This window comes from Crassostrea angulata, chromosome 10, assembly GCF_025612915.1.
Source record: "Crassostrea angulata isolate pt1a10 chromosome 10, ASM2561291v2, whole genome shotgun sequence".
NCBI classification, from domain to species: domain Eukaryota; kingdom Metazoa; phylum Mollusca; class Bivalvia; order Ostreida; family Ostreidae; genus Magallana; species Magallana angulata.
The window spans coordinates 41,571,457-41,595,685 of record NC_069120.1 but is presented as its reverse complement, the minus strand read 5'-3'; the positions used below and the strand labels follow the sequence as shown (position 1 = coordinate 41,595,685).

General features: G+C 34.4%; 1 protein-coding gene across 13 annotated transcripts in view; it reads right to left on the bottom strand.

Annotated features, from left to right (window-relative positions):
• Window positions 1-24,229, bottom strand: part of LOC128165580 (receptor-type tyrosine-protein phosphatase delta-like) — an 83,127-nt gene that overhangs the window by 27,030 nt on the left and 31,868 nt on the right. For 8 of the 13 annotated variants that reach the window (XM_052830246.1, XM_052830249.1, XM_052830242.1 and 5 more), the window contains exons 3-9: window positions 22,269-22,343; window positions 20,694-20,809; window positions 10,382-10,687; window positions 6,236-6,418; window positions 5,376-5,486; window positions 3,411-3,671; window positions 2,944-3,021 (exon numbers count right to left, since the gene is read on the bottom strand). In XM_052830246.1, the coding sequence (XP_052686206.1) occupies window positions 2,944-3,021; window positions 3,411-3,671; window positions 5,376-5,486; window positions 6,236-6,418; window positions 10,382-10,687; window positions 20,694-20,763 (1,009 nt within the window). In that variant the 5' untranslated portion in view covers window positions 20,764-20,809; window positions 22,269-22,343. Of the gene's footprint in view, window positions 1-495; window positions 1,146-2,943; window positions 3,022-3,410; window positions 3,672-5,375; window positions 5,487-6,235; window positions 6,419-10,381; window positions 10,688-20,693; window positions 20,810-21,510; window positions 21,666-22,268; window positions 22,344-24,229 lie in introns of those variants that run through there. The other 5 variants (XM_052830253.1, XM_052830254.1, XM_052830250.1 and 2 more) reach the window with 4 other exon arrangements.

The window sequence follows — 24,229 nt, the reverse complement described above, 5'->3', positions numbered from 1 at the left end:
TGCTGTGCAGCAGATAAGCTATTAACTAAGCCCCCAATCTCTGGTACAGGATTGGTGATAAGTGATAATCAACCTCAATAGATTGATGGACACTAATTACCTTGTGGCATGTCGGTAAATAACCAGACTCTTGCTCCCCTTAGCCACTTTCTCACCCACCAAAAACAATATGTACAGAGTGCACCAGGCCTGGTTCATGGGGGGCTACTTTATCTGACTCAGTGTGAACTACTTTACAGGTCAAATGAAAAGGTTTTCTTCTGATGGCCCCTCACAAAATTTCTTGCTTACTTCTAGCCAGCACCCTCCAAGGCTAATCAGAAGATGTACCTAAGTATTGGCAAACTTCTTATGCCAGTTACATGTTGATTTCAATTGAAGTAATAAAGATTAAGCAATAATTGACTGAAGATTTTCTCCTCAACTGTTTTTATCCCTCCCTTTTTTCAATTTAGTTTTTGATCATGTTGTTTGTATTAATATCAATAAACAAACCTAGTTCTCCAGTACGAACTTCAATAATATCACTAGCCTGACCCTGACCATAGACATTCACAGGAACAACTCGGAACTGATAAACAGTGAAGGGCTGGAGACGCCTCACAGTGAACTCTTCACTCTTTGGGCGAGTCTCGATCCACTCAGCCCCGGGGTCGTCCTTTGGTCTGTACTGGACTATCACCTCACTGTCACCAGCATTCCATGTCAGCCTCACTGTCTGGGGAGTCACCTCCCAGTGGGTTAATCTTGTGGGCTTTACCGGGACACTTTGACCAGTAATCCCATTCAGAGAAAACAACAGAAATAAACACTCCACAATACATTCCATGTAGTGAAATCTCCTTGAGATGTGTGCCATATTGTTCCACAAGTTTTCATCAGGCATTGAATTGAAACAAATTTTTTTTTTCTAATCTCTCTCTCAGAGAAGATAGATAATCATCACATCACGGTGCTGAGCTGGCAATGGCTTTCTAATTATAATCCTCTAAACACATAAGCCGGGAACTAGAGTATTGATGAAAACTTATCCCAGCCTTATAATTAAAACATTGCATGTCACAGGGAAAACAATCCTTTGTATTGTTTTGCTTTCATTTTACTTCATCACTTGTAACAGAGGGAACTTCCAAGCTCTTTGCTACTGATATGTCATGTGACTTCATTCACTCACTTGATTGGTTAATCGTTATCTGTGAGGAAAGAGGGGGAACCTCTCTCATCATCCTGGTAATCTGGTTGTCATAGCAACTCACCATGTAACACACTGTGTCATGGTGTGTCAGATTTAAGAAATACAGTACATTGAATTTAGTCCAACTTCTCTTGATATGTGCTAAACTTGAAAATGGCTTTTTATCAGAATAATCTGACAGATAGAGGATAAAAAAAGCATTCAATAACATACATCTACGTGATAAGACAAAGATTAGAGAAAATATGAAGCAAATAAAATTTGGTGCTCTCCATCAAATGTTTTTCAAAGCTAAGTCTACTAGGGTGAGGGGGTGATAGGAATCTTCTCCAGCGTTCTGACTTATCAAATGTTGTTCTAAGAGGATTGAGCCGGGGCTCTCAATTTTCTGATTCTGTAATTCAAAATCATGAAAGAAAAAAGAATTTAGAAAAAAAAAGAAACACAAATATTTTCCAGAGGAATTAATGGAGATTCTTCCTGGAAAAGAATGCTTTAATCTGAAATCATGTAAGTGTAATGCTGAGATGGATTTGGGTGAAAGGACTGAGAGAAGATTAAGTACCAAGATATAGACAAGAAATTAATGCACCTCTATAGTTTCCAATAACAATTATTTTCAAGAATTTGTTAATTGCCAAAAACTCATCATAAAAACCTGTGTTAAAGGTACATACAGATTCAGGACAAGGCAAGATTCATGTGGGCAAGCTTATAAGACAGAGGCCAGTAAAGATTTAATGAGATTCAATGCCACCCCTCCAGAAAAAAGATCAACAAACAGCACATGTATATCTCATTACCCTTTAGCCTACTTCACAGCTGTTTAATTTACCAGTGAAAATTGGACAAAGATAAAAACACATATACATAGTGCACTCCACAAGAGAAAAAAAACCCCCGGTGTCTGTGTCTGTATGAGTCGTGGAGAAAGTGAAGGAAAAAAAGTAAAAGTAAAAAATGCCATGAATTTTTCATCCCCCCCCCCCCATCCCAACAACTCAACAGCATGGATTATATTATGATCTCTGCACTGAATGTATATAGCTTTGATTCTATCAAAATATCAACAATCTGCCGGAATATATTGTTTTTACATAACCACTTTTAATCAGGAAATCCCAATTAATGCAATAATCTTAAAACAGATGCTGACTGCTAATTTAGACATGGTTCATATAGTTTTCTGCAGAACTGCAACAGCAAATATTTTTTAAGGCACTCAAAATGCAAAAGGGTTTCAAGAAGTTTGATAACAGCTAGTCTGTACAGGCATCAAATCACTTATGAAGAAATCCAACACATATAATGAACCTTGTAGAAGAAGAAAAAAATTATCTCATTCTAAAAATTTATCTCATTTGAACTAAATACAAAAAAAAAACTATTTAGAATTAATTCAAGGAATCTTTTTTTCGCTCTAAAAAGTGTTATCTTCCAGTTTTTTTGATAAGTCTGTGCCAAATAGGACATAAGGTTTCCATTTTTTTTTATGAAAACTGCAGTAAACAAAACTTAATTTTGATGCATCTATACAGAATAAACTTTAATGAGAAAAAAAATGTTGTATAAATATTAAGTATATGACTATACATGAAATAACAAGATATGGTCAGTGGTTATAAAAATACACATACACAAGATGGTATATCTATCTATATATATATATAATTATATGTAATGTATGATATTTCAAAGTAATACACCACAATCAGAGATAACTATTCATATACTTGTTTTACATGTACCATTATGATATAATTCAGACCCATGCTGTTCATGTAAGACAAACAGGTGAGATTGCATACCAGAATCAATAACCTTGGCTGCATTAAAAGAGTTGGCAAAAAACAGCATTTAAATGACATTGAAATCAACTCTAGTACATGGAATTACATGCAACCTAGAACAAAAGACATTTGAAACGAACTTCTACATGGTAAAGCTATTTATTTCATTCATTTCTTTTCACATTTACTACTAATAGCTGATGCACTGAACTATGAAAACATTCCTGATATATTTACTACAATGGCACTTGTTCCTCAACTAATATGGCATTTCAATATATGGTACACATTCTTGCAATTGTGGCTTAAAATGAGACATTCATAATGGATTTTGCCAGGATTTGAGTTAGTAATATTGTTAGTATTTGCAAGGTACATTTCTAACACATAGCGTTCATGCCGGTGACACGAGACAGCCATCTTACCTCGGACGATGACTTCTCCCACATGTTCGATGTTCCCAAGGTCTGATGAGGCAACACATGTGTAGTTCTTGCTCTCTGTGACATTTTTTAACTGAAGGACGTTTTTTCCTATGACAGGTTCGCCCAGTTGATTGGCGCCATCTCGCCACAAGACATATGGCATCGGAGACCCTATTGCCACACATGTTAAATTGACGCTGCCGTTAGGGTCCACTTCCTCTCGCTTTGGTGGGATAGTAAAATGAGGTGGAACTCTTCGGACTAGGGAAAAATAAAGTAAAGTAATTTACCTTTTACATTCTTAGTGGCAATTCTATAAGAATTTCATCGAAAAGGAGAATATTTCATTGAAAAGTAGAAAATAATTGATTTTAGCAACTTTATTCACTATATCATTTTATTCTCCAGCAAAAATTATCTTTGGGGAAGATAACTCTTGGTGCAAAATTTAAAATTCCATTCAATATCTTCCCCAAATATTCAAGACTGACCTAACTGACCTAAATAGACAGACATCCATCAAGGACATACCGGTACATTAATTTCTAACATGCAACATCTTTATAATCTGTATCAATTTCTGTGAATTATGAGGCATATCTTACAAAGGTAATGCATAGATAACACTTTATGGCATCAAATAGCATATCAAAAGGTGTGTGTTCTTCTTAAATGAAATCCAAGAGATATCGAAATTGTGATGGTAGGTTTGAGGAATATTTCATTAAAATTTATATCGGCCTGATCAATTTAGTGAAATAAGAAGGCTCAGTGATACGCGGAGTCAGACGAAGGGTGTGTGCTAAGATTACATGATATCCAAGCCTTTTTTTTGTGATTAAAGCTAAGCATATGTTACATCACAAATAACCCCTGATATCTTCCACTCTGTCTAGATGAGGCTACTGATCTCAAGAACTGGTAGCATGTTAAGTGTAAGAGCCCTTCTCTGTGTTTATTTTCTTCATCAAGTATTTAAAGTACTGATAAGTGGACAGTCGAGATAAGTCTTATACACAGAGAGAGAGAGAGAGAGAGAGAGAGAGAGAGAGAGAGAGAGAGAAAATATTTATAAATCAATCATAATTTAGCTATGTTTAAAAAAAATATATGACTTTATTCTTTGTTTCATATTATCATCAGAGGTGGGAGGTAGCTGTGATGTGAAAGATGAACTTGGACTTGCCTAACTTGTCCGATGAAACACTGTACTACATTACACAATGCAAAAACGGGGAAAATTCATAACAGTAAGGTGTTTCTCTTTCAATTTTCCTGTATTTCAACAGAACAATTCTGCAAAACTACTTATGTCAAAACTGACATGATGCTACGGCCATGAAATATTGTTTTCTACACTTTATCTGATAAGCCTGTGGGTATCTACAGTCTGGGTTCAACAACAAGGAAAGATGGAAAATATGAAAGGCCTCCATATTGGTGATAACTGACAGATGTTTAACAAGAGTATAATAGTCATCATTCATTCACTTAGGAGCCACACAGGAATATATATAATTTGTGATGGCATTTTTTGGAAGCAGTAGGAATTTTACCAAGATAGATAACTCACTGATAAATTCTGTTACTTAACAATTTTTTTAATAATGAAAACTAAGTATTTCTTGTGGGAAAATTTCATCAGTAGACAAAATGAATCATCTTTCACTGTTTCTCACTCAGAGAGAGAGAGAGAGAGAGAGAGAGAGAGAGAGAGAGAGAGAATAGAAATGTTCTTTCTGTAATTTTTTTTCGTATTCTTCATCAACTCATTTTAAATGAAGTGCAAAACTTTGTTTCTCTAAGCCTGTTAATAATTTGTTTCTCTAGGCTTCTTAATCATTTGTTACACAATTCAAAATTCATGTTCCCAAGAAGATGACTCTTGTATGGGTGTGAAAATGTAATTAACTTGTGTTGTTTTAGTTTTCCTCCTTTTTTCAATGGCCACTTGGAGATACGCACCTCTGACATAGAGCATGGCAGCATAGGAATATGCCACTCCATATTCATTGGATGCTACACATTCATACCTCCCATAGTCAGATTCTAGCGCCTTGGCAATTTGCAGAGAGCCTGAAGATGAAAAAGAATTTCCTATGAGATAAAGAATCAAGGAAGCATGTTCCAACAAATTCTCAATCAATCTTTCATGCTTTAAATAAAAAAAAAAAATCAAACATAAATACATTATGTGTAAAGAAGATTCAATTGGATAGAGAAAAAAAATATATTGATTTTGCAACAATATTGCAATTAACATTTTTTGCAATGTAGCGTAGGAGAAGACAATTCATATAGGCGGTCCTTCTGTATTCATCTTTTAACGTCTACTTGTGTATACCCAGGGGTGACTGACTCAGCTGCTGATCGGACAGTTATCTCCCTTAACAATCAAAATGAGTCAGTCACATCTAGATATATATACAGTACAAGTCAGGTACTGAACAGGTCTGGGCTATAAATATAATGGCGTTACTTGGTGCAACATTTCATTCCATGAACACTACTTCACAGACATTATCTACACTATTTGACAGCTTCACAGTCAAACATATATATTAATATCTCATTACCAAAATAACATTTATCTTAAAATAAAACAGGGTTTTTTTTTTTTTTAAATACATAAAATGGTCACAAATGGAATTCCAATAGTTACCATATACCGGTACTAATTATAATTTTACCAAGGTTAAAATGTTTGCATTCTACCATGTAATGCATGTATTAGATCATTTCAGAAGTGGCACCTTGCTTGGGAAACTTTTGTAGATATTTATGTTTAATTTTTTAATGACTCCCACTTTTGGTCAAACATATACCTGTGTCTGTAATGGTCAGTCTTCTATTATCACCCAGCTCTACTGGGACATTATTTTTGAACCACTCGATTTCGAACTTGTGACCATTAGCATCCGCTTTGCACTGCATCACTGTTGGCTTTTCTTTCTCCACAGACTTCAGTTCGGGATTGATGATAATGTTGGGATAGCCTTGTGGAAACTCTGTAAGGACAAAGAGGAGAGAGGTGAAATCTTGGCTCTGAGATTCATTGAGCAATGATATACAGATAACAACTTTGTTCACACTCATTTCTATACTAAATCAGCTAACCCTATTTTTTGGTGTGAATTTACATTTCAGTACGTGCAAAGTTTCACATTCAGTTTCAGAAAGTACCAGAAGCCCTCAGTCTATGACATTAGTTTGACAAATGAATGTTCAGTATCATGAAAAATAAATAAAAAAACTATCGTTAGTGTACAGAAATGTAGATATATATAAAACTCCTAGATGGAAAACTCTGCACTCGTTGCTGATAAAGGCACAGAGACAGAGAGGAAAAAAAATCCAATAACTTGCTGGTAAACTGGTATATTTCAAACACATGATAAGGAAATGTTTATTTGTACGGAAAATGAACATCGAAGAAAAAGATCTATGGAGGGTAGATCTGGAATGAGACAGAGAGAAGAGGAATTGTGGGTAGACTTGGGTAGAGGGGAGGATTATGGATAGGAAAAATACAGGCATCTCTACTGGTCAGACAACAGTGGGAGACTTTTGCAGAAAGTAGTACACAAAGTCATCTTGTACGGTGCATTTATGCTGACCACATCTATTTCAAAATCGGAAAAAAGCTCCTGGTATTGCTCACCTGAGAAAAATGACAAGTTCTGAAAAGCAAATCAACCAGTTTTTAAATTTTTTTGTTAATAAAATTCAGTTCTAAAAATTTTTAAGCATATATATATATATATATATATATATATATATATTTTTTTTTTTTTTTTTTTTTTTTTTTTTTTACAAATCTGGAATGTTCTTTAAGTTGATTTTAGGAAAGGCTTTTTTGATAAAGAATCAATCATTAATCAGGTTTGACAACAGATTAGAGCTCTCAGGTAAGCAAAACACTCTACCTAACAAAGTCTTGTGTTGAGTCGGAGTTATCTCTCTTGGCTCACGACAGCTGTGAACCAACTTTTACATTACAACACTAAATCAAGATGCAAATGAAAAACAGATAAAGAAAACTGTTGTTTTATTCCATCTTAGGGTTGAGAAGAAATTTGGATCCATTAGAATAAAAAGCAAAAAGACATTTATAACTACCTTTATAAGTTTTTTTCCATTTAAGATATTCACCTGAAATTTACAGCATTCTTTTTTCTAAGAATTCAGTTTCAAAATTCCAAAAAAACATTAAAATGGTAGATCAATAAATAAATCAAGAGAAGACATTTAACACATGTAAAACATAATCAAATGATATTAAGGTCTGAAAAATGACGGCTTAATTCTTTGTTTACTACACCAATCAATATATGTTATCTGATTTGTACATCATTTAGATCAGATAATTTTCCCACCCAACTTCAAATATAAAATACACAATTTAATGTTTCTGCTGATGACAAATGAAAAATTGATATCAATGGAATTATTTAGACAGATCATTTCAAAAACATCTTAATTATCAGAACTGTGGGTACAAATATCAAAAGCAAATACCTATGTGGTACATTGTATATAGAACACTAATCAAACAATTGATGCAAGTAATTTACTTTTTTCTTCCTGTATAGAAGACATGACTGGAGCTTAGATTTCCATGGTAACTTAGACAAAATCAATACAATGAGTGTACAATTCTTGCATACAGAAAAGTTCCACAAAGCCTCGGATATTCTAATGGCCCTCCGCTTTGTCTGACCATACAAAAACCAATCTGTGTGTTTCTCTCTGGGAGTGCAATGGGGGTGTCTTTATGGTCCGTCTGCAAAGACCTTTAACGCTTCCGAATAAACAGACAAGAGTAAACGTAATACTGGCCTGGAACTTTATGGGGGACTGTATCTCAAATTTTTATGTAGCCCCAGAATAGCTAGACCCACACTGAGCCGAGTGCACTCGGTACGAGTACACTCCCCACTGACATATCAATAGACGGACAGCGGGACTGTCATATACAAAATGAAATAATGTCTCCGGTTTCAGATGTCATCGTTTCAGCGTCATTGCATATTAATCAGCTCATGACTAATGTCTCGGATGCAGAGTCTGAATGCGCTGGGAAACAAATTATTGACTAATTGCTCCGTTAACAGAAGTGAAAATCCTCCAACTATTAAATTGCATTTAAATTTGTTGCTGAAAGAGAACAATTATAGTGCTATCAGTGTGTCATAGTTCAGCCTTGTAGCAAGTACCAGGTAGTTCACCAGTCAATGAATGCATGAAATAAACTTCCATTATAACTCTAAACCTATAATTATTTACTTTGAAAAAATAATTATATGATATTGTAACACATAGCTCTATACCTAATTATCAGGATTTGTTTTGGCAATAAAGAATGACTGTGGTCATGAATAAGTGAAATAAAACCTGTGTATTCCATAATTGATATTAAATATTATATTGCACTACATTGACTACAAAAAAAAAACCAAGACAGGAGGCTCCTATAATTCCCATAATCACAAAGAGAAAAATCCCCAAATGGGTTAACACTAAGTACTAGAATTGTCCTAAGAAGAAAATGTAAACCCCTCTCTTTTGTTGCAACTAAACTACAGCACCTCCCAAAGGGAGGCTACTCTAGTTTAAATCATAGAAAAGGTCTCCCAAGGGAAGACAACTCCTGATCAATAACCATAAAAAAATAAAGTGGACCAAAGCAAGGTAAAAAGCTGATCCAAAAATTGCTTCTGTTGATACATTGCATATAATTCTGATATTCAAATCATAGTAATTTAGTCTCAAGAGTGTGTGGTTAATGATTATCTTATAACTTCTGGAGATTTTATAGCATCATCAAATATTGAACATCCTATCCAGTTTTCAATTTTGCATTATCAAAATCTTTGAGGAGATGCATGCTTCATCAGGGTCAAGAGTTGATCAAAGACGAATAAAAACATCCATTGATTGCTCTGATCAAGGAACAAAATTCCTCTCTTGGGAGATAAAAAAAAGAATCTGCTCTTCTTGGTTTAGTGCTTCAGTGGAAATCAACCCAGCAGATATCACATTATCACGATGATAAAGAAAAGAAAATACAATAGAACTATACACCTAGTCATCAGCAAAGATTGTCTCTGATGCTGTATAACTCAAAAACCTGGAGACAACAAGATCTTCAATACTCGAACTTATACATATATATTTACATTTTCCAGTGTCTTTGCCTGTGATAACACTACGTATCGATTTTGAACTATATAGCCCATAATACAAATGACGCCAAATCGAGGCGCCAGCGGGGTTTGCTATTTTATATTTAAATATTTAATCGTATGATGGCTCAAAATTATATAAATATAAATAATAAGGAATCATTCTTTGAATATTATGAGGTGATAATTTTGGTCGGGGCGTGATCAAATCTATCATAAAGCCCTTCGGGCTTTATTGGATTTGATCATGCCCCGACCAAAATTATTACCTCATAATACTCAAAGAATGATTCCTTATTCCTTATGTAAATACATTAATGTTTTCCAAAAATAACCTCTTTGGCCCCGTTATTAGATTCATTAGATTTTTTTAATATACTAACATTAAAATTCTTATCATATCTAAAAACATTTATCTTCAGAAAATTTGTTTTTAAACCAACATCTCAGATAATCCAGAAATCATGAAATCATTTACTCTGTGTTAATTTTACCCATTTCTTCTCTATATACTGTCTAGATTAACTGTATTATATTCATCACAGATTTGATCATATAAAGGGAGATAATTCTAGACTAGCGATTATGGGAAGATAGTGTATATACTCGCATAATATTCTGACAGTGATATTAATTTGCTTGACTTTTGATTTTGTACGAAGGTGGGAAAAGACCAATCACTGAATTCAACTACACAGGAATTATGATATATCATAGCAATCCAATCACATCACAACCGCCACACAGCACAACTGGAATTCTACTAGGAGACCCACAATGCCTTACCGTTTCCTTCGCGGTCGATCCTGTAGACCTTCAGGTGACCAGTGCTCCTGACAGGATCTCCGACCCCGTTTTCGGCGACACAAGTAAAAAAATCATTGTCGTTGGGCTTGACTGTTTCGATTCTCAGAACACTGCCGAAGGGCATGTCGAAGACTTTGAACCGGTTCCTCCTCGTGTTCAGTTTCTTTCCGCCTTTCTCCCAGTAGAACGTGGGCTGGGGATTTCCTGAGGCTTTACACACAAAACTGACTACATGTTCCTCTGCCACGGTCAGGTTCTTCACCTCCTGGGTGATTTGGGGTTGAACTACAAAATACAATGGGAAAGAGTGGATAAGTTTCAAGGTTCTGAAAAGGGATAGTTTCCAAGTTTTTTTAGTGGAGAAGTTAACATGCAAGCATGCGAGAATCACTGTCACTTGGTCAACCAGATTCCCAGGGATGTACTGTTGCTCCAAATTAAGTGAAAAAAGATTAAATTTTGTAAACATTAATTGCTTCTGCACAAGTTCTTTATTTTTACGAATACATGTACCATGATTTTTATACACAGCACACAATGGCTGACATAATTTCATCTTATTAAGAAATGATGGCAGAAATAGCACAAATTAAGACAGTCTTAAGAATTACCAAATTGATTACATGTAGTTTACTTCAACTTGAACTGAACATACTGAGTTCATATCCATGTAAAGAACAATTTTGTATCCTTTAGGAGAGATAACTTCTAACCCAGACATTTTTAGTTGATTTGATAGCGTTTTGATTGGTTGGTCCCTGGGAACCTGGGGTAGACTACAGAAATTTGTAAGGTGTTTAAATACACCTCAAGTCCATGAATATCTCTTATAATGAACACACTCTTTGGTATTCCAGTACATTAAATACCATCTTTTCTGCAGTATACGGTTCAAGTTTGGCATATTTATAGAATTTTATTCCCCCCCCCCCCATTGGTTTAGTGTATACCATCCAGACTTGGGGTGAACTACATTGTAAAGGAATGCATTACATTAACATTACTTCATGCATTTGGACATTAAATTACCTTAATTTACTTAATTTTCTTGAATTAATGCATTACATTATCATTACATAAGTAAAGAAATGCATTACCATTACCAATACTTTGTGAAAAGTTAATAAGTTTTTAAAAAATATTTCTAAGTAAATAGTTTTTGCAAATGTTCATTATATGAAACACTTAAACATATCTACAGGTTCAAATATAATGATTAATACAAGATTGATGTTGCATTATATGAGCATCAACATTTCGAAAGTTTCATCTTTAATCTGCATCATGTAGGGTTTAAAAATCTTCCTATCTCTACTAAATAAAGGTTCTACAAGGGCAGTCTCACGAAGCAGGGACTCAAAGATACTGTTTTACCATCTTCAATAAAGAAGGATATATTAGTAGGTCAGCACTTCAAATGGGCTACAAAATTGGGAAGTAAAAGTGAAGTGCATGCATTTTGCTTTAAAAGGTGCATGTCTGTCCTGTAACTCTTTAGGAAGGATGAAATGGTCGGATGGATTAGACACTGTCCTCCAGATCCATGCAAACCAGTTCAGAAAATGGTTCCAGAAAACAGTTACACAATAAATAAATAGCATTACTTTGAAGACATGTAATGCATTGCAATGCATTGCCATTACATTTAGAACCATTTTAACAAGAACTTGGACTTTGGGTAGCTGTGTTTAACAGCATTGTGATGTAGGCCTGTCTATTTCGTTCAGCCATGCTTTTGAGTAAAGACTAGCAATTGGTGTTTATTTCGCTTGAAATCAGCATCATTTTTAACTTGATTCGACACAAGAAATAGATAGTTACATCCAACTGAAAGTCCAAGGTCTTTTTAAAATGGTTCTAGCATTACCCCAAGCCTGATGCCTTTCATGCATCTAATACATATCTTCCCTTTTTTTAATGTTTTCTTTTCTTCATAAAGGTGTATTTAAACACCTTCGAAGATCTACAACCACTTTCATTGTCTATACAATGCAAGCTACACACATACTGATCAAGCTTCATTCCTGAGTTTGCTATTGTACATGTCTGTAACTTTAACAGATTTTCATATTCTTACATCTTTACAAGTTTTAACTGACACTAGCATATCAAATTACCACCAACAACTATAGAGATCTCAAATTTAAAAAAGAACAGATGTGTAACCAGATATGTATAAAATATAATTTTCATGTTTGTATTTTGCTTTATGCTAATTAATCATTTGTTGATTAATCATTCGACAATTGCTTATTCTTATTTTTCTGTGTGCTTATGATTTGATTGAGAAAGACTAACTGCTTTTATACCACTATACGATAACTGTGTGCTTAATAAATATCATAAAACACGAAGTGCCTTATGATTTCAAAAGTCTAGAGAACGTACAATAAAAAGATCACATAATTTACACTGAAAGAATTAAGAAAGATGCCAAGTATCATATTTGCGTGCTAATTCTTGAATTATAATAAAGCTGTAACAGATAGAACAGATTCAATATTGATGAAGACAAACATTTAGCTGATCTTGGTTTCCAAAATATGTCGCCATCTTAAAGCTTGTTTTAATTTGTTTTATAGATCTAAAAAGCCTAAAAACTCTATAAATTCATTTTTGTAATCCATATGTTGCCATGATGCAGCAAAAATCGGTATAATCTGTACAAGTATGAAAAGTGAGTTCTTTTTTCTTTCTTTATAATCTTTCACTTGAGTCATTGTAGCTTAATTTTTTTTCCCGACTTTTCAATTAAGAAAATCAAGCTGTCACATCAATGTCACACATAAATGTTATACTACAAGACTTGTCAAGCTGACGAAAGAAAACAAATCGATTCAAATCTAACTCCATTCTTCTTTTACATGGTCTCTTTACTTCCAATTTATTTGATACATTTGAAAGAGAAAAAAAAAACAACCACTTTCATCTTATGGTCTATTACAGAAATAGGCCAATGTAGTTCATGCTGGGAGGAATCTTGCTTGGTTTTTTTTAAGGACATAAAGGGCAAGTTCAAGAATTTTTACTGAGAGAGAGAGAGAGAGAGAGAGAGGAGGAAAGAAACAGGAGGGGGGACAACTAGTGGAGTTCTAAAGATATGCTTTATTCAATTTTGTACCATTTGTCTTCAATTAAAATTATTTGATCAAGATCAAAGTCAATAAATAAAGTTGATACAATGAATGTTTCTATTTGATTAACCCATTTATTACACTTTTGCATAAAACCATACAATTGTTTTTAAAGAGACCATCCGAAGGAATGCCGAGTTGTGAAATGTTTGCTTTCGGCTCTCTTGCAAGTCGCAGAACATAACAATTATAGATGACAAAGACATGCAACAAGATAAATGTAGGGGCTCTGTGTGTATTGAAATTCATAAATATTTCACAAAAATAGAGGAAATCAATTCAAACAAATGTTACACTCCGCTAAACATGGCTTGATAGAGCCTGACTGTTGTTCTGGGTATCATCAAGTATATATCAAATGTCATCAAAGCGATAAAAAGTGAGAGTGAAGCTTGATGATATATACTGATGTCTGTGTGATTCTCATCTCTGTTCCTCTTGAAAGAGAGATAACTCTAGATCCCCCAGTTATGAATTACTGGTACTTTTATTGGGTACTGCTCTTTATGGCTTTATCTTTGCCCCTGTGTTGTTTTTGCCCTATGTAGGTTGTAAAATAGTTTACCCCAGTTTCAAATCACCCTAACACTGTTGTGGTTAAAAGAGAAATGAGGGTGAATGGGGCAAAATATAACAGGCCAAAATTACCCAGCACACAACAGTATTATTCCATAAATCAATTTCTCTGTACATTCACTTACAATTTCATTAAGATATGTTTGGAAAATGATTATCCCAATGAAAAAGCATTGAGGGGTCTGTTGCAAAAATTACAAAACTAATGAAATATTAATTTTTCTGATGCTATTAAAAATCCCAATCAGCATTAAATTACAAGAGATATTTTTTTTAAACCTCTTTTGGGCAATCTCTGAAGTAAAATATAAAATGGTATACTGGCTGTCACACAGAGAACCCAGTTAGGGTCTATCAATCCAAGGGGAGGCAACTCATTGTTTGTTTCTGTAACTTACTTCTTTGATCTACGGTAACCCAGGACTTACTATTTATTAGAGGTAAAAATCGGTAGAAATCGTAAGCAGGGGTTCCTGTTGGATCAAAAACAAAATGAATCCTGTCTTAAGTAGATATTGGCACTATTTATTATTATATTTGGTCAATCTTAGCATTAATAAATTAAGGCTGGATGGCCATTTTTAGATTATTTTGAATCTTCCAGAAAAGAAGAGTTATATTAATAAAGATATGGAGAAATCTTCAAATTGAATCAAATTTTAAAGCTAAAAGAATTTAGTTTTTTATAACTTATTTTATTCTGTAAATTCCTAATTAAACACGAGGATTTAACATCCGCATAAAATCCCAAGAAGCACAACAATTTTAAAAATCTCGCTTCTTTTTTTCAGACAGATGTAAACTTTTTGGAATTTTAAAAAAAATTGGCATTCCCGATTTTGTATTCTCATGATTTGATGCAAAATCGTTAAGTCGCGAAATTAAGTACTCGCGTGAAATAAGGAATCTCCAGTAGTTGATGGTAAGAAAAACCTTGCTATGTGTGATGAGCAATGTGTTTACCATCCAGCTTCTATAAACTAGTATTACTCTTATGCTATCTTCAAACATTTCAGAATTACCGGTAGATTAATTAATTAATATTTTAATATACAACCCAAAATAAAACAATAATCTCAGGTTTGGAAGAAACATTTCCTTTAATTTACAGATTTATACCCATTACTTTGCATAGCACTGAAATATGGTTGTTTCATATATTGTTAGAATTTTCCCCCTTGTTTTGAAAAGAAGATATTACAATTTATTTAAGCATTTATTAAATTTTAGGACCATTATATTTGAAATTTCTGTTCAAAATGGTACTGGGTCCTATTGACCCCAAATTCCTTATAACCAACTTTGGACTACTTTGACTAAAATGTGGGTTAAATAAATGTGACCCTTATCAGGCAGACTGATACCCAGTATTTGAAGCCTGCATGAATTTCCTCGTAGTATATAACTACCAATAATGCCAACGGCAGGTAAATGACCCTGGATACAAAATAAGTGGACAATTAGTGGACCTGTAACATTTTATCTAAAAGTCATTTCTGGTGATGTCAATGTATCATCTAATTCTAAACAGGTGCTTGATGATACACAGTCACATAAGACCAAAACCAAAAGGTGCAAGTGGAGAAACACAAAACCAGTAATTGTCTTTGTCCATGTGCACAGTTGTAAAAAGCTGTGACAAATACAAAGGTACATTGTAATCTGCACTATCGCTTTATTTCTGGAGTTGACCCTTTGTTATGGGTGGAGAGGGTTTCATCATGCTTATCAGGCCTCCCGCGTTCATCGATCTCCAGATACCGCTACCCCTAACCTTTTTTTCCCCGGCTGTTTGATGACAAAAGTCGTTATAGAAGAGGTCCACAGAAATACACAATGATGGTGGGATTAAGCCCACTGATCAATCAGTAGATTCATTTCTGGCCATTATCTTTTGATGGAACTGAACTAGTGCTGCAGGGATCTGCGCGACAGGAACATGGCTTGCTTATTAATTGGCTTGTTTAGTACCAGCACAGAGGAGACTGCATATGTGTGAATTCATTTGGAAAGCTATGAGTCAGAAAAAACAATTCATTCCTGACATAAGTTACAAATCCTAGTCACATACCTAGACCATTTAAAAGGAAACCCCTATCTAAACCACAAATCTTCTGGCCCACATTACATGATACTCAGAAGTTCAAAGCAGAAAAAATTAGAGATAAAATACAGCCATTTTTGCTGGTGCCCAAATCCAACAATGCAATTCTCTATGCAAATGAATCTGTCTAAATGCAAAAGAAACGTCAAGTCATTACGTTAGTCAACAGTCTTGGTTAGGGGTATTCTCGGACCAAACTCTTTAGCATTTTGACAGAAATTCAATGACGGCTCCCCATTTCATTATCAAACGCAATCCCTTGCTTTAAACCCTCCCAACCTAATCTATAGATGCTCTCTAAAACTCAAAAATACTTCAATGGTGCCCAAAGTGGAAGTAACAATTTAGCTATTGCTAAGTAAAGAAACGGAGAACAAAATCCATCTAAGGGGGGTGAGAAATACCATAAATCGCATTGTTAGTGTATACATAATCTTGAAAAATTTCATTGGCATTTGTAATTAATCCAATAAATAAATTGGTCCTCTCTGAGCCAAGCGTTCCAAGTATTGGACCAGCACTTGTCATCTTGATTGCCTTGTCCAATGAGATCAATAGATTGACCATCCCCCTGGGCCTTTTTTATCCTTTCATTACTGCATACATATCCAGCTGGCCTGATGGACATTAGGTTTATACAGGGGAAAGCTAGACTAAAGAGATTTCTCAATCAATCAGCTTCTGGCTGGCTGGAGAATACTGTTACTCAACCTAATCAAACAGTCCGGCTCCCCCTGCAGGGCTATATAACACAATCGCCCCTGCATGTGTGGGACTACCAATAGTAGGAAACTATCACAAGCTCTCTATAGTCACCCTGTTGTTTATCTGTCACTAATACATTAATAAATTGATTGCAGCCGCAATAGTACATGTACTCGCATTTGAAATTCAATATGGCGCACCAGAGTTGCGCTTTTTGTAGATTTATGAAGTTAACATTGAAATGGCATTTTTGCGCTTTTTTGTAAAACATTTATTGCTCGATTGACTAATAGAGACTACCCCTGAAGTATATGCAATAAAGTTAACACTGAAATGGCATTTTTGCGCTTTTTTGTAAAACATTTATTGCTCGATTGACTAATAGAGACTACCCCTGAAGTATATGCAATAAATTTCAATTTCTATAATACTTTACATGATGTTTGCTAACAATGACTCATTTGGCCCCTATCTCAGTATCTATTGAAGGGCGATGCAAAATTTATAATGACAGGGGATCTATTTCAGCTTGTTGATAGTTGTGAAAAGAATACTTTGGAGACACACATGGGTCCTTTCGTACGTTGCTTTTTTCCTGCTCAGAATGGGGGGTAAATTATGCATGAAATGGGATGAAATTGTAATACACAAACATTGTGTGTCACTTTTAATTTTACGATTCACACAATCTCATTTAAGAATTCATAGTCTATAGATTGGGACGCTATCAATTGTTTGACATATGGGTAGGAAGGAATGGCAGTAAAAATTCCTCACTTTTTAAAAAGGAATAAATCTCTCTGTGAATCGAATAATCAACGCATTGACAAATAAAAGAGCCTTATTCAGGTGGGGGTTGTATTTCAAAAGATACAAGAAACATCATAGATATACCAACTCTGGAAGGAAGTGGGTGAAATAAAGACTAAAAAGAAAAAAAGAAATCCATGGTGGAAGTTTGAATAACAAAAAATCAATGAACAATGTCTGGAATTTGGGGAAATATTTGCGCAACTCTCAGGATCTTGGTTGTAAGCAATGTCAATATTTAAAGACCAGCAGAGGAGTCATCGATAAATATTCATGCAAAAAAAAAATCCCAAGTCGCAAAGACTTCCAATTCTACATGGCTGGTATTTCTGTTCAATCTTGTGATCAAAACCCCTACTTGATAAAATCTTCTCCATGTTTATGATTCATAAGGTTGATATCACTAGGGACAAGTTCAATAGTGCTTTAGATATGTTGCCCAAGACAGCCCCAAAGTCTAGATCCCAACCTGTCAGCTCGATTAATTGTCAAAAGAACTCGGCTCCTCAGCATTAAGGCATATAGGAAACTGTTGGCAAAGCATAAATCCTCTGTTCAATGCACTAAGATACTTTAAGAATCAACTGTTACATTGTAACTGGTAATAAATAGCATGTACGACCTTTCAAATAGGTTATCTACCCTGAATTGTAAGGCAACTTGCCTAATCACTCTCAGATATATAATAAAAGTGCAGACTATGCAGTAAGGAATGATTAGCCATTGAACTTATTCATAAATTATCGTTACAGCACACACCCAAGGTATCAAATATCCAAAATTCCTTTAAATTTTCTGTTACCCCATACAGATTTTCGTGTTTTGAAATATTACCTGAAAAGGTTTATAAGGAACCTACTTAAAAAAAAGGAAAACCTAGCTACGCCTGAAGCTTTATTGCTGGATCTTTGCATGTGCCCATTTTTCAAAGTACATCTGCACTATTGTCATGTGATGCTTTAATATGAAAAGACTGCAATTTCAGACTACTTTACATGTTTTCCATATTCTATAGCCAATTCTGCCTCTCAATTTTCTTTCTTCCTTGCATGATGCATGGGCATCAATGACATCTCTCACAGTAATGTTCTTAACAATGAAACAGTCTCCTATGGCCTCCTACTGTACTACGCACAACAAAACGGCCTCACAACCAGCAACAAGACCAGAATCTACAGCTATAACTATTGACCATTGTTGCTTTATTAGTTTGCCTTGTTCCTACTCTCAAACAAGGCCATATGCTTCAGTACTGTACAACTGTGCAAAGTCAGGATATGTGATTTTTAATTAAATCACAAACTACCTTAGAGACCTCAGAGAGAGAGAGAGAGAGAGAGAGAGAGAGAGAGAGAGAGAGAGAGAGAGAGAGATGCTAACAAGGACTGCTTCATTTCTTTTAACTCTATATTTTCATCAATTTGATTAAAAAGCATATTTGAAGATAGCATAAGTACAAATCAAATCCTTCAATGAACTATTCTACTAAAGCACAGAAAATTGTGTATAAATTAAATGTAGTTCTGTTAAAGTCATATCAAAAATTTATGACAGAATAACTGGGTTGCATATTGATCAAAACAAAATCTAATAGAAATGGGACGCTATATACCACTATATCAAATAACAATAAAATTCAATATGGAGCAAGACAATAGATGGTTTATAAATTCAGCAAAATTGTTCTATGCAGGTCATGTTTGCTGATTTCATCCCTGTTAAAATATCATGGTTCCTCAAATTAAACAACATTAATATGAAAAATTCATTGTTTACAAAGGTCTTTTTGTTTTGGTGGTGAACACTTTCTCCATTATTACAGGTATTCTATCAACTCACAGGGGACATAACTCTGTGTCATAGATTCTGAATTCCCTATAGGTGAAATATGGAGCCAAATTTGATTTACTCAAGAGTAACACACAGAGTTGAGGACTACAGCAGATAGGAATGTATTAATAATTCAGGGCGATTTTTAATGAGAAGCCCTAATAAACTGATAAATGGCGGCATACAATCTCATGTTACTGTATTAGATATCACTGATGGCACTTTCCTGGCGTACATCAATGTCGGAATCTTTATAATGTAAGAGGAGACTTTTCCCCATCATATGTTTCATCTTTTTCATGCTTTCCATCATGGCTACATAATCCTAATCATCAAAGTTACCTTACATGATATTGTTTTGTTTCAGAGCGTAATAAAATACCATATATCAAAGGTGGGAGATGTACTAAATTAAACAAGCATCATTTTCAATGCATCATCGGTAGACGGGAGGCAGTTAATAAATGATGTACTGGTACCCCCACCAACGTCAAACCTATCGGTACTGTGCAAGGGTGCAACCGCAAGACCTCAAAAAATCAATACCTTTTCTAATTCTACTGAAAATTCAACTGCAAGCACTTACATAGTAAAAAGAAAAGAACAAAAATTTTGATACTTGATGGAGTAAAAAAAAGTTATGGGATTTTTCATTCTTGTCATTAAGCATAAAGCTTTTCCCAAGAGCTAGAAACAATGTCTTTTTATAAAAGTTTTCATCAAAGTTAGTTCTGGTGGTGAATTTGCACTTGATTTCCTCAGATTCTTTTTCCTTGTCATTTCACACCAAATCTCAATGGACCAAACTTGAATAAATTAAGTCACCCAAGTTCAAATGTGATTTTATTTGCTGCATTTAAGTGATCAAAATCCAAGAGGTGACTTAAATGTTCTCCCATAGATGCTTAGCTTAGCTTCAAGTGATTGTAATTTTTCATCCAATCTGACAAGAGAATTTTCTCTCATGCAGTTTTGCACATAACAAGTTCATTTAAACTACACCCCCTTCTTTCTTGGTGACAAATTGATAACATGAATTGCGCTGACTTGTTCATGCATCTAAAGGGTAATAGGTGTGACTTTTAACATTTTCAAATGCAGTCAAAAAATAATGATATAAAATGTGACTCACCGTTTTGTGTGCTGACAACCGCGGTGCTCAGAATCACCACCGCGGTGAAGGTACCCAGAATGCTGTTCATGGTCGCCACAGCACTAATGCTGCTGCATATACTATTGCTATTTTACCTGAAAAATGGAAACAATGCACAAAACTACAACATCAAGTTTACCAACTCTGCATGGAATGTTTAGGATACCACCACCATGATTTGAGACCACCACCTGTAGTGTGTTAGTTCCGTACTTAATTTTAAAGTCTTTGTATGGAGTAAGTGTTTTGTTAGTACACAACTGTTATACCCTCAATGTTATGAAGAAAATTTAATCCTTACTCAAAACACACAAAGAGATAAAATGAAATTCTCCAATGGAAACACTGTGATGAGCTAATTCTCTTGTTTAAATTTTCCTTCCATTGGCTATAGGGCTATTATCAAGCACTGATTTTTCCAGGATATTTTTCCCACCTTGTAAAATTCAGCACTTTTTCCAGTTGAATTTCAACAAGGCTGGATCACTGGACCTTAGAGATAACACAATGATTCACCCCGGCTAAATAGTGAGGCAAATTAATTACACCGCTCTCTGTCCATTAAAATGAACTTTCTTTTCAGCCCAAATTTATATTCACAAAGTCCCAAAAAAGAGATATTTAAGTTTTGACAGCAGTGCTTTTAAGGAAAGGCAATTAAGTTACAGTCAGTAAATTTCATGAATGAATGAAGTAACAGCATACAATGGGACACTACAATACACAACCATGGGTCACTGAAGACACCTGGACTTCTCTCATTCACAAAAACCCAACTTCTAATCAATTACCGTACCTAGGATAAATACACTAAAAGTTAATTCCACTGAATTTTGTCACATAATTTCCTCAGTAAAGTTCCCTGTAGATGTCCACAACACTTAAACTTCCATCCATGGAATAAAGACAGTCCTTCCCATAATAGTCCCAGGTACACATACCAATAACATTGCTTTTAAATGAATCAGCCAATCAGAATGCTTGTTGCATTTCCTATGGTGCAAGTCTTGATGTGTCTTTTGTCACAGTACAAAGGGAGATAAAGCCTATAGGCATTTTTGTTCATGGATCATCTCACACACATTGTTATCTTTACACACTAAAGTTAAATAGTTAGCCCCTGCCACCTTGTCATATTACATCAAAAGAACTGTGCAGTTGTGAATTTAAAACCCACAAATGTGTTTTATGCTACATGATGTTTTGGCTAGAGCAATAACCTGAGGTGGTGGTGGTCCAAAACAAATTAGTGATGTAATATGCATGATAACAATTGACATAATGTCAGGTATAAATGGACAGTGTAACTTCCTCTATAACTTTCATTGTTTTTATAAATAACGAAATGCAGTGTTTCAAATGGTCATTAAAAATTTAATATAAAATCATTTATAATATATCTAAATTATTAAACAATAATATATTGGACAATAGACTCAGCTAGAGAAACATCAATATTTAATTTTTTTTTTCTTTTTTTAAAATCAACTGTTTTAATAAAATATTGAAATCTCCCAGCATTTGAAGTCCAAGGAACAAAGAGAGATAACTTACCAATTCATGAACCATTTAAATATGGCATCACATTGACAGATATGGCTCCTAAGTGTCTACATCTTCTTCAATGACCTGAAAGAACAGTATTCATATTAATGTCAAATTTTTCAAGCATAAGACTTTATCAGAGTGCTGTAAACATTGGCACTAATCAGCGCTTCATGACTTTATATGGCTCTCTGTTTCACTCAGTGGGTTACCATATTTCTCCATATCAGTAATTAGTTAAAAAAAAAAAAAGGTACCTAAGGTAAGATAAACAAGTTTATAACTGTAATATGGGTCTTGAGGAGGGGGGGGGGGTGTCAAAAATATGCCTTGTAACACCCCCCCCCCCAATAAAAAAAAAAAACAACTGGATCTGTGCCTGTTTCCTAGCTTTACTCTTGAGCGTAAATTTTCATAAAATGCATGGATTGAAAGAAAATGATATTTGATGTCAGCCAGGTTTAAATTTGAAGAGTTTCTTGGGTGACTGGCAGATAAGATTAATTTGGTAAAAAAAACACCAACAAGAGGCCCATGGGCCACATCGCTCACCTGAGCAACAATGGCGAACTACATTGACGTAACACTTTACGATCAGACGCAACCTATCTTCCATTATTTTCTATTTTTTCCTATCTCCAAAATGTGAAGATTTCCACCAGGTAATTCTATAATTATATTTTCCTGTTATATCATTATGATACTTTTTTTATTTAGATATAACGTGTTCATTTGAAAATATATGTCTATGACTTTATTTATAAGCATTCAAATGCATTTTACATGCTATTTTAAGAAAAATTCTAAATATTATAGCTCTAAAAATAGCCTGGTAATAAACCTTGAATTTTTGGGAATAAAACAGGTTTAAATGTTAATAAACAAGAGATGTTTGTGAAACACATATGCCCCCTCCCTTGGAAACATCCACAAAGAAAATGAACGTAAACTTAAATACCTGGATTTTTTCTAAGTCCATGGGCCATAACTCTGTCGAAAATTGCTCGATCTTAACCAATATCGAACTTGGCCTAGATATTATCATGATAAACCTGTATATTAAATTTCATTTCAATATGTTCATCCTCTGCGTAGAAAATGAGCGGAAACTCAGAAAAACTAGAATTTTTCTAAGTCCAAGGGCCATAACTCTGTCAAAAATTGCTCAATCGTACCCAATATCGAACTTGACCTAGATATTATCATGATAAACCTGTATATAAAATTTCATTTCAATATGTTCATCCTCTGCGAAGAAAATGAGCGGAAACTCAGAAAAACTTGAATTTTTCTACGTCAAAGGGCCAAAACTCTGTCAAAAATTGCTCGATCGTACCCAATATCGAACTTGACCTAGATATTATCATGATAAACCTGTATATTAAATTTCATTTCAATATGTTCATCCCCTGCGAAGAAAATGAACGGAAACTGTTGGTGGACCGACCGACAGACCGACGGACCGACCGACAAAAAGCAGCAAAGCAAATACGTCTTAGGAAATGTATGATTTTTTTTTTATCTTAAATGAGCTAATACTGTTCACATATGTGCAAAAACTGTAGGAAATAATATACCAGTGTTATATATAATTAATATATCACAATATATTTTCACCCCTACCCCTTTATAAAATATTGAGTTTTAGGTCAAAAAATTATCATGGTACTTAACTTTGCTATATTTAAGGACACACGAGACGTTCCTCAATTTTATATAATTTTCCTTGATAAATTATTCCTTATTATGCCCCCCTTCGAAGAAGGGAGGGCATTTTATGCCCTCCCTTCTTCGAAGGGGGGCATAATAAGGAATAATTTATCAAGGAAAATTATATAAAATTGAGGAACGTCTCGTGTGTCCTTAAATATAGCAAAGTTAAGTACCATGATAATTTTTTGACCTAAAACTCAATATTTTATAAAGGGGTAGGGGTGAAAATATATTGTGATATATTAATTACCGGTATA